This window comes from Chenopodium quinoa, unplaced genomic scaffold, assembly GCF_001683475.1.
Source record: "Chenopodium quinoa cultivar QQ74 unplaced genomic scaffold, ASM168347v1, whole genome shotgun sequence".
Classification (NCBI taxonomy): Eukaryota; Viridiplantae; Streptophyta; class Magnoliopsida; order Caryophyllales; family Amaranthaceae; genus Chenopodium; species Chenopodium quinoa.
In genome coordinates, this window is record NW_018742418.1 from 6,897,844 (window position 1) to 6,912,256 (window position 14,413).

The 14,413-nt window shown below is 34.8% G+C and overlaps 1 protein-coding gene across 1 annotated transcript; it reads right to left on the reverse strand.

Annotated features, from left to right (window-relative positions):
• Positions 1 to 256: 256 nt before the first annotated feature.
• Positions 257 to 7,856, reverse strand: LOC110711976 (DNA repair RAD52-like protein 2, chloroplastic). Its single transcript, XM_021890417.1, has 4 exons — positions 7,405 to 7,856; positions 7,273 to 7,310; positions 1,546 to 1,637; positions 257 to 646 (listed from the first exon to the last, which is right to left on the reverse strand). Exons 1-4 carry the CDS (start codon positions 7,719 to 7,721, stop codon positions 509 to 511), a joined length of 585 nt encoding a protein of 194 aa, XP_021746109.1. The 5' UTR covers positions 7,722 to 7,856; the 3' UTR covers positions 257 to 508.
• Positions 7,857 to 14,413: the final 6,557 nt, after the last annotated feature.

Below are 14,413 nucleotides of genomic sequence, written 5' to 3' on the forward strand. Positions count from 1 at the left end.
AGTGTAATTATATCAAACCTTAAGACATCATTAAACTTAAATATATGCTAAATCACTAATTTGATGAATAAAAAATCAAGTCATTGATTAAATTGCTATTGATCTTTTTGTTTGATTTCTCAATCAGTGATGGAATCTTGAAGAGGTAGGTATTTACTCGTTGGTTAGGATATGAAATTTCAAAAGAAAGGTAAATGATGGGACTATCATTTTGCATAAAGATACTAATAGAATTTTTGATTTTAGCTTACATATGCAATCTAAAATCCGAATCATGTCATTTGATAAGGCAAAGTCAGACAAATCCCCCGATGGGTATACTAACTTGTACTAATCGTAAACTCATTGTTTGGCTTTACTTTCAGGAGAGAATTACAGCTCTCAAAAGCATCAAGCTTTCACCTGATGCTCATTCAATGTCAACATGTATGATATGTCATGTGACACATCTTTATCTAGACATGATTGTATGTACATCAAAATCCAGAATAAACATGGGAAAAATGAATTACTCCTCGTGATATAAATACAACCCAAGCCCAAAACGAGCACAGGCCCTGACAAAGGCAATCTCTTCTGCGGCAGCAACTGGATCAGCAGTATTTGGGTCACTAGACAATATTGTTCCAGTAGCTTCACGATATGCCTTATATAAACAAGAAAAAAAATTCACCATCAGAATATTCAGACCATTGGGTTGATCAGTCTAGAATACTTTGACAAAAAGCATCAGTAAACTAGCAATGTGCTAGGCACACAAGCCTGTAAGATAAGCTTGTTGCGTTGGGAAATGAACAAAGAGGCCACATAACTATGTAAGGTACCAACTAAAAGCCAGCCATGAGAGGATCAATAAACTTAGACATGAGTATCTAAAGAACAAAAAGATATCTCTTTCTTATGCAAGCTCAATAAGGTATCAATAGTATGATACAACTTCCACCTAGCACGGATCAGCATAGAGTGTGTAGCAAACGAAGGGAATGCATTTCAGGTTGGTAAGCAAGGCATTAGGAAAAAGAAAAGTAATGTCATACTTCATATGAGTCTAATCAAATTGATTTTTACATAAAAATGTTGCAGCACGTTGAACAACTAATATCAAGAAGAACAAATATTTGTTTTTCAAGAAACTAGAAATAAAAGGAAACAACAAAATTTGAAAAACACAAAACATTTCTTAATTGAAAAGTGAAAACAAATCTATCAACATCTAATAATAAACAACTTCAAGCCTGTTATCCAAAGTTTGTCATAGCAACTCAATAATCATTTTCAACAGCTAATGGCTATAGAACTCCACTTATGCAACAAGGCTTATAGGAGAAGACTATTGTTTATTCTTGTCCATTATAATAGGTAAAATATCAATAACTTGCATATATTGCAGTCAGAAGACTCAAAACCAGACATCACACCCAATAATACTCATATAAAAAAAAAAAAAAAAAAATAAAAATAAAAAATAAAAAAAAAAACTTTGATCTTGCATGAGTTAGAATGAGTAAACAAAGAAAATGCAGCACAAGAAAGATAGAAACCCACCTCTCCATCAGATCCTCGTATAGTGACACGGTAGACAACTGTTACACTTCCATCATCAGAGAAGATAGCATCACGCACTTCTCCACACCAGCCTGCACATAACAATGAGCATCAACTTTGCTGGAGGTTAAGTGGGAAACTAAAGATCTTACATCAGTGAATACTTCCTACCAGAAGTTCAGTCATATTTACTTCATTTCTGAACAAAGAACTAATGGAAACAAGCCAAGCAACCTTTCATTCATCACATGGGAAAAGTAGCATTCAACTGATGTTACTGACCCCCTTCTGTGGACATAAGCCTTTTTAAAGACATTGTTATCAGTTATCACCAGAACAAAAATCAATGTCATCACATGATCCATGAGTGTTTTAATATTCTCTGGTCATACGAAGAGTTTAAATCATCATCTCCTTGTTGATTACGATTTTTATCAAATATAAGGGCAACAATTTGATTTTTGAACTGTTCATATACTTCCTCTATACTATATTAGTTGAAAGGTATTCCTTTTAAGAAAATTTCTTTAAGTTGACACTTTTCTATATTTGGTAAGTTCATTAATATATCAATTTTACCCTTACTAATTTCTATTATTCTCTCTTCTCCCTCGTCCCTTCACCAATCCTCTGATCTCTCACTACTCCATTGTCATCCTCCCCACTCCACCAAAAACATCAATGCCACTGCCACCACCAGTCCACCACAACTTCACCAATCCTCAGATCTCTTCTCTCTCCTGTCTACCTAGTAACATGCCCAACTATCCAGCAAAGCACAAGTTGTAGAATGGATCTAGCCTCTATCTTCAATCTCCCTTCTCTACTTCGATCTCTTTGCTTAAATCTAGAAATCTTCATTGATTTTAGGATATGCATCTGAATTTATTCCCTCTATTTTTCTCCAATTTATTTCTCAAATTCTTCATATTTTCTCCATAAATCATACCAAAATATTGGAGAAAATAATAAGGAAAAAAAAAAAACTGGTGCAAAATCGTCTAAGTTTGATAAGATTGTTGAATTAATTCAACCAACATTGGATTTGAAGCTGTACAAAACTTTTGGAATTTTTAAGTGAGTTTATATTTGATTGAAGAACAGAGAGAAAGAGGACGAGATTTAGAGAGTTGCTGATTTCTCTGGAGATATGGGTTGAGGAGTGGAGGAAAGTGAAGGTAACTGTGACTAGTTGAAGTGCAGGCGGGTTAAGAACGGGTGGGTAATTAATTTGTATATAAAGGGTATTTATGTGATTCATCTTCTACTAACACTTATATGTATGCCAAAAAGAAACGTGTCAACTAATTTGGAATGGAGGAAAAACTAAATTTGACCTTTGTTTGTAATAATATAAAAAATGTTGTGATGTAAAATGTAGGTGATTAGTCTAAATGTACAATTTCCTATATCATACTCCCGCCGTCCCTAAATATAGTTCCCATCATCCATTTTTGGCAGTCGTAAATGACCTTTGCATTTCTTTTTTGGAAAAGATATATGCAGCCCTTAAGAAGTTAAAAGTGGAAAGAATAGACATTAAATAAACATATATTACACCGATTTACTCGTGAATTGTCAATAAATTCTCAACTTAATACTAAAAAAGGAAGTATATTAAATGCTTATATGCAGCCCGCATATAGCATTACCCTTCTTTTTTTACCATTAATTGATCCTTTGTAATTACCCATTTGCCCTCATTTTTTTTTTTTGTCTTTATTAGGTTAAGTATCAAAAGTTCCCTCTAATTTCTCCTACTCTTTGTGCATCATTGACTTATGCATATCAATTTGGCTTCTCCACGTACTTTTAATACCTTTTCTATCAACTCTTTTTTGCAAACGATTATCAATTTGGCTTTCCCTTGTACTTTTAGTACTTCATCCTCCCAATTCCTAATTCCCGTGTTATTTTCCAAGCAAGAACTATTTAGGGATGGAGGGAGTAGTTTAATAGTTTTTACAAATATACAGTATAAATTAAGTTATTAATGATACAGAACGCGCATTGATACCCTATTCTTCTTTTCATTGGATTGGACGAGAGCTTACTTGTTTCTGCCCCCGCTCCATTACTAGACAACCAAAAAGGTAGGAAATGGGAACAGAAGAAATAATAATTAATTGACTAGGCAAAAACGAACTAAAACTCCTGCAAATATTCTGTAGAGAATCCTATACAACAGACAACGGGGAAAATAGAAGCAGCAAAATCAAGATCAGACTGCAAGCAGTGAACAGAGTTATAAGGCACAACAGGCAAACCAAAGGACTTTCAGTTCAGCCTAATCCATCTTCAACTACAAATAAAATTTTAAAGAAAAAGATAAAGAAAGAAACATATGCAGCATTAATACCCTATCCAGTTCATTGCCTAAATATCTATATAATGTTAAAAAAAAAAAAAAAAAAATCTGTATATCCATGCAAAAATGAATCCAAACAAAGCAGAAATAGTTTTAAAATAGCACCATCACTAAAATGCTGCCATATAAACAGCACCAAAAAGCATTATACCAACCTCCAATTATTTTAAACTATTTTCAGTCAAAGAAAAGCATATTGATTCATAAATTAGCAACAAAGAAACGAGGACCTGTAGACAACAAGCATACTATTTCTAAATTACCCCAAGAAAATAGTAAAAGACTTGTAGACAACAACAATCTTTAGTCATGCCAATGGTAAGCTTAATCCGTCAACTTGAAACCATAAGATGGCCAAGGACTCTAGATACTTTAAAAGCGTATTAAGCTCCTTTTAAATCAGCCTTGACATTAGATGATCTCCATGATAATGGACAATACTCTGCTAGACTAAAAGCCAAATTTGACAATATCAAAAGAAAAATGGGAGATCAACCATTGTAGTCACTCCTTTTGTCCCACAAAAAATAGCCAAGTGGACTTCTTTGAGGAGTCAGGAGAGTAATTAGCGAGTTATATTTAACCAACAATAGGGTATATAAGAGGGAAGAGAAAAAAGAATTTGGTTAAACACGAATATATTGATCAAATGGATTTTTTTATTCTGGGCAAAGAAAGACTGTATGCTTCATTCCCTATCATACAATGAATTAAATCCACCACATTACTGTAAATTTGTAAGCTTCCCATGCACAACTTTAGATGGTAGTTACTGTAAATTTATAAGCTTCCCATGCACAACTTCAGATGGTAACCAAGCAAATTGAAAGGCAAATACTTCAAATAAAATTCACCATCAGACTAAGAAAACCTTGCAACATTACTATCCTTATCCCTACATTAGAGGCAACTTCATGTTAGGACCTGAACAATGATTGCCATCTTCCTTGGTAACATATAAAGGAACTCTCCATTGTTTTTTCCTAGGCAATATAGATCACGACTTTACCTTTATAATGACAAAGTTCTTTGTTATTTGATTCTGCAAGCACTTCTTGACAAATTGTTCAAATGACATCTTGGACAAAGACAAACCAAATGTGCTAAAAAACAAGGTTATCGGGGAAAGAGGGCTATAAAGAGTGGACAAAATTAGACATCAGTCCATGAAAAGGAACAAGAAAAGCGCAACCGTGGAATGCATGACGATTTCAAACATATGGAAAGGTAGTGCCATGAAGGCCCATGCTACTTGAAAGGGTGTCAAAGCCCTAAGATCATGTCGCCAGCCGAAAAAGTCCCAATACACGTAGAACCAATTATATAATACTAGGTATCCCAAGGAATACGAAAGTCGCCTCCAAAGATTCATCAAGGTACTTTCTACCATCCTGGTGCAAATCAAAACCCTTCCGCGCCAGCCCCGGTCTTGAAAAGCCGGGTGGAGCTACAAATAGGAGGATGGAAAGGGAAGGGACCAAGCTCAAAGTTATTAGTTATTACTATCTTAACTACTTTCAGTACTTTGTTTAGGAGTTGACTTAGTTTTCTCTTACGCTTAAGGTAGGGAATTTACTAGTAATTTTACCCTCAATAGACCTTGTTAAATCATCCAATAGAGCTACAAAGAGGAAAGAACTCAATGCTAACCTTTGGTCTAGTCCAATTGTAGTAGGAAAATCCTTCATTACTCCATCCCAAGAGCTTAAGTTTGATTATACATTCAAATACATATCCCTATCTATTTCAATATATTTGTGAGGTATACCCTTTTTAGGATTTTCCCAACAAAGGGCATCTCTTGACACCTTATCATAAGCCTCCCCCCCCCCCACCTCCCTTCTCACTTGCCCTTAAATCACAATAACACACTAAAAAAAGCTCTTGAATGCATCTGTGTCCATCCGACCACCTCATGAATCATGTGACTAATTAACAATGAGGAATAAATGCAACAATGGATATTGGTGAAAGGATTATAATAATAAACCCTAAAAAAAAAAATTACACTCATTTGCCTTATCAAATGAATAACTTCTACGGACTACGGTAGACCGCCTCAACATAAACCCAAATTTGTGCTCAGAAATACTCATACATGTCCTAAATCTATAGTCTATCACTATTTCCCTAAATTACATGGTATGACTCATGAGCTTTATCCCTTTATAATTAACGCAGCCACTTTGTTCTTTTAGATGGTACCAACGTGCTCCTCCTCTTATTTTGAGGTATCATATTAGTCCTTCAAATCTTGTTGATGAAAAAAATTAGACCCAGTCATCTCCAAACCTCATAGGAGATGGCTAACTGCCTTCATTAATTCACTCTTCAACGCCTATTCTGTCGTCATTTTCAATTTACACATAAATCCTCAATAAAAATGGCTCCAAAGACAACAATTTGACTTACAATGAACAACTTGACAAAGTATCCCCTATATCTTTCCTAAATGTCTTCATCTGGATTTTATCTTTCACGCATTTCATGGTATTAAGATCCTTGTAAAACATTTGTCTACTTTTGGGTATCCTATAAGTAGTCTCATTTCTCATAAGCCTCCAAATAATACTTCTCTGTTGCTTGTCAAACTGCTTCTTTTGCCTTAGCTTTGGCATCCTTGTATATAACAATATCCTCGTCAATCTTATCCCTGCTTTTAAGTCCTTATTCCACCACAATGTATATTCAAACTATGTTGCTTTCCCCTTTGCTTCTCCTTGGCTATTTTGGAGAAACAACTCTCCATCTTTAACCAAGTCAAGTCGGGATTTGCTTGTGAGTCCCAATCTACTTGTGAGAAACATATTAACTACTTTTATGTCCCACCATCTTATTCTACATCGGAATCTAATGCTTAAAGATAGACACAAAGTTGTCGTGTAACCACTAGAGGTGGTGTCGTGGTGGCTTGGTAGCAAAGACAAAGATGATAGTAGTTTAATATATAAATCCTAGGAATTTCGTTAGGGGAATAACTTCCGGGGAATGACAAGGGAATTTATTTCCCGTGTGAACCAAACAAGGCCTTGGTTGAATGGGGCTACATCGATTATTACATGTGAGATAAACTTGGTAGTCCTTATCCACCATTCTTTTTCTAAAACTCTGTAAGCTCTAAAAAACTGCAAGCCTTATTCCCAAGAGATCTATCTCTTATGTGAGTTTATCATATTAATATAAGCTTACAAGTCCTCAAACTTACCCACATAACATCACATCATGATCAAGAGATTTGGATTATGACCAAAGTAGTAATTCTAGGAAACACAACATTCCCAAGAGATTGTATAAATAACAATCTGTAATATGCTTATATTTAATTAAAAAAAAAAAAAGGGATTGAGAGGGTACCGCACCTGGGGCATAGAAACTCAACATTCGATTAGCGTGGTACCTAACGACAGCAAGTTAACATCATGAAATCAATAGCCAGAACACTTAACAACATGAAATTGAATAAAACATAGTAACAGTTTGTGGAGACAAACCATGGAATGATTTTGGAGTTGGGTTTGAGGATGTTATCAGGAATTCTTTTGTTGAGATCTCGGAGGATCTCGGCAAGTGGACGAGTGATGCAAGAAGCAGATTTATCAAGGGGTACCACATAATTAGAGTTGGGGACTGCGCCACCCTTCTTGGCGTCTCCGCCGCCGACGTTGCTCTTGTTATCTAGAGCTGCTGCTACCATTAACCTCTGCTTGTAACCCACTTTTACTGGAGAAGAGGGAGACCTCAATTTTACTTGGAATCGATTATCTGTTAAAGTTGATTTGGAGAACAAACTCGCATTTCGGAGTGCCATCACCACAACGATAGACAATATGCTGACTTTCTCTTCACCTACTACGCCTATGGGATTGAAAAATGAAATCAACAAACAAAAGATTTGGCATTACCTTATTTGGACTGCTAATATCAGTGAGGGCCAATTTTGACATTTTAGAGGAAGCAGGGGGAAGAACAAAGGTGAGAAATCAAAGGAAGAGAGATGGAAAATTGTTAGTGGGCCCACTATCACGTCATTCTATAAGGTTTAGGAAAAGAGGTAGTTTTTGATGTTTTGAATAATTGTTAATGGTAAATTTTTTAAAATGAGTATAATAATAGGTGGTATTTTTCAACAAAGGGTTATTTTGATGTTTTGAATAATTGTTAATGGTAAATTTTGACATGTTAGTGTTATTAGAGTTACTCCTTTTTTTACAAGCATAATATTAATATTAAGTTAAAAGAAGTTAAGTTCAATAAAGTTAATTTCAGTTCAATAAAAATAATTTTAATTAAGTAAAAATCAGTAATTTTGAAGAATAAATATAATAGAAAATTAGTAAAAATTAGGCCAAATTAGAAAATAACACCTGCTAAAGACCCCGATTTTGATAATAACACCTGTTGAAAAAAAAGTTTTATTATAACACCTCCAAAAATCCCAAAATTTTGGTTTCACCACCACTTAACTTTTCCATCCAAAAAAACTGTTAAGTGGGGCCCATAATTAACACGTGTCAATAATCTATTGGTTTAGAAAATTAAAAAAAAAAATCTATCCCCAACCCCAGCCAACCCCACCGCCGGAGCCACCTGCCCCAACACCGAAACCCTACCTTAGGCCGTCAGCATCCTCTGTCCCCACCCAAAACCGACGAAAACCAGCCCCACCACCCGTTCTTTCCTTCCCACACCCTGAAAACCGACGGAAACCGACGAAAACCACCATCCATTCTTGTCTCCTGCCACCGCAACATCACGCCACCACCGCCTACCTCAGCAACATCACCGAACTCGCCTTCCTTACATTCTTCATCGCTCTGAGTTCGGTGATGTTGCTGAGGTAGGCGGTGGTGGCGTGATGTTGCGGTGGCAGGAGACAAGAATGGATGGTGGTTTTCGTCGGTTTTCGTCGTTTTCAGGGTGTGGGAAGGAAAGAACGGGTGGTGGGGCTGGTTTTCGTCGGTTTTGGGTGGGGACAGAGGATGCTGACGGCCTAAGGTAGGGTTTCGGTGTTGGGGCAGGTGGCTCCGGCGGTGGGGTTGGCTGGGGTTGGGGATAGATTTTTTTTTTTTAATTTTCTAAACCAATAGATTATTGACACGTGTTAATTATGGGCCCCACTTAACGGTTTTTTTGGATGGAAAAGTTAAGTGGTGGTGAAACCAAAATTTTGGGATTTTGGAGGTGTTATAATAAAACTTTTTTTTCAACAGGTGTTATTATCAAAATCGGGGTCTTTAGCAGGTGTTATTTTCTAATTTGGCCTAAAAATTATTTCAATTCAACAAAAATAATTTCAGTCCCGTAAAATTAATTTCAGTTTGGTAAAAATAATTTCAATTCAGCAAAAATAAGATGAAGTGAACATGGCCTAATTCACATCAGACAGTCAGGGGAGAGGTGATGAATCAATAAAACAGCCAATGCCGATCAAGAAAAAAAACGAGGAAAAACTCAAGTTTATCTTCGTGATAAACTAAAAAAAGTGTTTATCTAAGTGACATTTATGTAAATAAGTCAACGACTTTTATTAAATACGGCTTTATTCACGAAAATGTCATGTTGATTGGGATATTTTATTGATTTATTTACCGAAATGTCACTAGATAAACAATTTTTGTTTATCTTGAAGAAAAACTGAGACTCCGTTAAAAACGAGAAAGGAAGTAGTTTTTTTTAAGGGGAAGGGAACATTACCTAATTCAGGTAAGAAAGGAATTCCTCGATACTGGTTTGGTACTAAAGATGGGAAGTACTCGGTCCGATCAGGCCACTGTCTAGCTAAAAATGGGTACGAAACCAACAATGTATCGAATTGGGATGATGTCCATGATGATGTGTGGAAAATGGTGTGGAGAGTCCAAGGTCCACCAAAGCTCCAACATTTCTTGTGGAATGCAGTTCGAGGCAACTTGGCTGTCAAGGATAGGTTGCAATACCGTCATATTACGCCTGATGCTCTTTGCCAGACTTGTGGTGCAGAAAGGGAGACCATTATTCACTCATTAACAGAGTGTGTGGCAGCAAAACCAATATGGAGTTGTAGTGACCTGCGGTCAAACCTTGAAGGGGCGCCTTTGGATTCTTTTGCAACTTTATGGGAATGGTTAAATAGGAAATATAGTGCAAGAGTTGTGTGCTTAATGGCAGCTTTAATGTGGGCTTCGTGGAGATGTCCAAACATGCTTGTTTTTGGGGATGATAGGCCTGATTTGTGATCTTGGCTGCTGGATTTAATAGACTGGTGCAGGACTATAATGCCTATGCTAAGAAGGTGTTCCTACCTGCTGCTGCTGCTGCTACGGGAACTCCAACACTTGGAGGTGTCCTTGTAATATCCCGTATTTTTATACGTATTTTAATTTAAATTATTATTTTATAAAATATTTAAATAATTTGAAATGAATTATTTATGGTATTTTATTAATTTAAAAAGGTTTATTTTAATTAAAGGTCCATTTTTATTTATTTAACTTGAAAATATTTTATTTTATTATTTAAAAACTTTGGGGCACATTATTTTATTAAAAAAAAATTTAAAGTCAATGGAAATTTAAAGGAAGTCAAATGACTGGTTTGAGTAGGAGAAGGGATTATTAAGGGTAGAAAGGGAATTTAAGGTTATGTGGGTTTTGAGATGGGGTATAAATACTCATCTTATGAGCAAATTAGATCTTGCCCAAGGTGGAGAATACCCAAAGATAAACTCTCTCTCCTCTTATTTTATCTCCCTTAATTTTTCCCCTTCCCCTTTATTTTTATACACCCCACGCACACACAAGGTGGCCGGACGCCACCACCACCTCCCAACGGCCGGCCATCGCCGCCGGCAGCAGCCCCCTCCCCGTCGTGCGGTTGTGCGAGTTAAAAAAAAAAACTCTTCTTGTTTTAATTTTTAATCTAGCATTGATTCAATTATTATTTTTGGGTTTTTTTGATGATTTTTATGATGTTTGATTATGATTATTATGTATATAATTTTCAAATTTATTTTTTGAATTAAAAAGCCCCAAATTGAAAACCTTAGATTTCTAAATTAATGTATATTGATGGAAATTTATTGTAGTTGGTTGGAATTATTGAAATAAGTGTTTTTAAACATCATTACGACGATTTTACATGTTTTTATAAAGCTGAAACTTTTATATAAAGGTTAGAATTATGTTTCTTGAAAGGATTTTTATTTACCCATTAATTGGGAATAAAAGAGTGTATATATTGCTGGTAATTTATATTTTCAGCTTGTTTAATTTTACATAAGTAATTTTCAGCTTGTTTTAGAGGGTTTATAAGTAATTTAAAGAGTGTATATATTGCTGAAAATTTATATTGAATAGGTATTAATATCTCTTTGTAATTTTGGGTTGTAAGAGATTTCCAAGTGAGTGATTTCGTGTAGTCGTGACGATTTTGAGATCATATTCGAGGTACGTTCGCGTACTCGGTAATTATTTAAGTGTGTGGTAGCATGCTAGGCTTTGTTCAATCAATTCCAATGTAGTATCATGATAGGTATTGGTTGGAATTGTTGATTGGATTGATGTTGGTGATTGAATTGTGAAGTATGAATTATTTGTGGTGAATTGATGATTGGAATTAATTATGTTGGCATGTTGAATATGAACCACACTTTTATTATTGGCATGATTGAGAGCATGTTTAATTAAACTAAATGTTTAATTTGGTTTGGTATATAAAAAGGGAATTTTATTATGGTTCATATAATTTTTATTGATGTTTAAGCATGGAAATTGAGCTATTAAGTATCTTAGCACACAGGAATAAAATGTATTGCGGTGCCTAAGTGCGTTTAAGGTGTTCTAAACACCAAGGGATAGGATTTGCGGTGCTTTATGCGCTTAAGGTGTTATTTAACGCCGATATAGTTTAAAAAGGGTTCAACATTTAATTTATGTGGTCACTAAGTATTCAAGAATTTAATTGGAGTGTTTGATTTCTTGAATGATTTATTATGATTAATTGCATTATGGTTTGAGAGTCATCACCAAGTCTAAAAAAATATGTAGATCACGTAAAGTGAAAGAGATTATGCACCAAAACTATTGGAACATATATACTTCGAATATGAACATATGGGGGGAGTTATGCGACTTTATATTTGACCATAACTTCTACTGGGAGTACAGGACGTTGTATTTTCCTATATTTATTTTATGCGTAGGACGTCCAGTCACTTTCATGTGGCATTTGTCAACCCAGTTAGCTCCCAGTGTAGTTTACCTCAATTTATTTGGAGCAGGGATTTGGTGGGAAACCTGTTCGATGCGTAATAAAATTAAATAAGCAATTTATTTAGCTATTTATTGGTTGTTGTATTGTATGTTTGTTGCAACAAGGTAAGTTGTGTGTTGATAGGATGAAAACATGTTATTGTGTACTATTTATGCTTATGTACTCAGCATTGTTGATTGTGTGTTTGTATGTCTATTTGGCTTAGTCTTTATCTTGACCCGACAACGACCCATTTCTAATGGCGAGTAGTGGGGACAAAGTAAATAGAAGCGTTTCAGGTGATGAAGCATATTCACGATGGGCATGAGTGAAGAGCGAATCATGCTTAGTTTCTATAAGAATATGATGTGGTTTATTGTTTTGATTATCATATATTTTGCTTGTAAGACTAACACAAAGGTTTTTAAAATTCGTTTTGGGGTTGATAAGGGCCTACAATGGTTCCAAGTTGTAGGTTGACTTCGTTTGACTTTGGTTTGACTTTACTTTCGTTTGGTTTGACTTTTTAAGATAACTTGTTTTGAATGATTTTTGAAGTGAGTCTTCCGCTGTGAGTCTTTGATAATTGTCTTAGTTGTTTTCACGGTGGCGGCAATGTCTTACAATTTCCTATTTCGTACTTTAAAAGGAGCAAAACAAGTATTTTAAAGGAAAAGAATTTGTAGGGTGTTACAGTCCTTCACCGGATGCTTGAAGATTAATGTGGTTGCCCATGTTCCTGAGGTGGGCATGACAGGGTTAGGTGTGGTATGCAGGGATGTAATACTAACTTATCTTGTCTTTGTGTAAGCTTTATTTTGAAAGCTTACTTTAAAGTTTGAGGACGAACTTTCATTTTAGGGGGAGTAGATGTAATACCCCGAAATTTTTGAGTATATTTTAGTAAATGATTTTTCTAGTATCAATTTTTTAAAAAATGGTGATTATTTCAAATTAATATTTTTCGTTTAAAAAAAAAAAAAAGCTGATTTTATTAGTTGGTTGTATCGGATTGAAACAAGAAACAACTCTATTTGAATTTTAACTTTATCCTACATATGAGTCTTCTAGATACTTAATTAATCCCTAACCATACTTAATGTATAGATACCTCATTCTATCCCAATTGCCGTGAGAAAATCATTGAACCCTCAAGAAGCTATTTTCCCCTACTTTGTTTTACGTAATCGGCTAAAACCCATTACCATAGTTGTCTTTGTATAAAGGTAAGCCATGTTACTTCTTCTCTTTCCACCCATTTTAGATGATTCTAAAGGAAATCTATAGTATATATTACATTCTTAATCCATTGTATACAAATATAAATTGCAATTATCAATTTTGTTGTCTTCTGCAATGCAAATGTCGTCTGCCTTTTTTTTTTCCTCATAATCTCAAGTCTTCTCGTAGTTGCAGGCTTTTGTTAAAGTGGTTTTATAGGAAAAGAAATGATTTTTGTTTTAAATAGTTAAATAAATTCATGTTTTAAGTTAGACATAGCCACTTACACCTATATTGTTTTCTTTTGACAATGTTACGTAGTGGGTTCTAATTTGGGTATTATAAACAACTAATTGATGATTAACTATTTCGATCAATAATGCAGTAAGACTAACTTGACCCGTTTATTGGTTTATTGGTAGACGGAGGTTACTAGGTGAACGTTTCGGAGGTTACTTACCTTGAGATTTACGCGCAACTCAAGGTAATTTTCAATGTCCATCATCTTTAGAATCCCGTTAGGAAATAATTGTTTTAAATTATTGTGTGCCAACTATGTGCTTATGTAATTATATGTGATGAGTGTGTTACCGTATGATATTATGGAATTATATTTTATACTAGTTTTCTATATTTTGTGTACTAGTATAAGTATTTTCGAAAATTTGATTAATTAGTATCGTATGAGTTTTTAATATAATTAAAAACTTGGGAATTGGATGATTGATTATATTGGATTGATGATCTCCAAGGCCTATTGGGAAACAAGTTGTAACTAGTGTGTCATGTAGAATGACTATGTTCTAATAATATTGAAATTGAAATATTGTTACTTGGGATTAAATTAATTTGTGCAATACTTGTGTGCAATGTGATCGGGCAATTTAATCTATTAAAATGAATATTAATTTTAAGAAGGGGAATGAAACCCGACAGGGTGAAGAACAGGTTGCCCACTAGTAGTTATGGTGGTTACTAGTTGGTTTAAATTAACGTATATTGCTGTTTAGTCTTCCTCCTAATCACTGGGTATTAGTTAGGGGTGTGCAC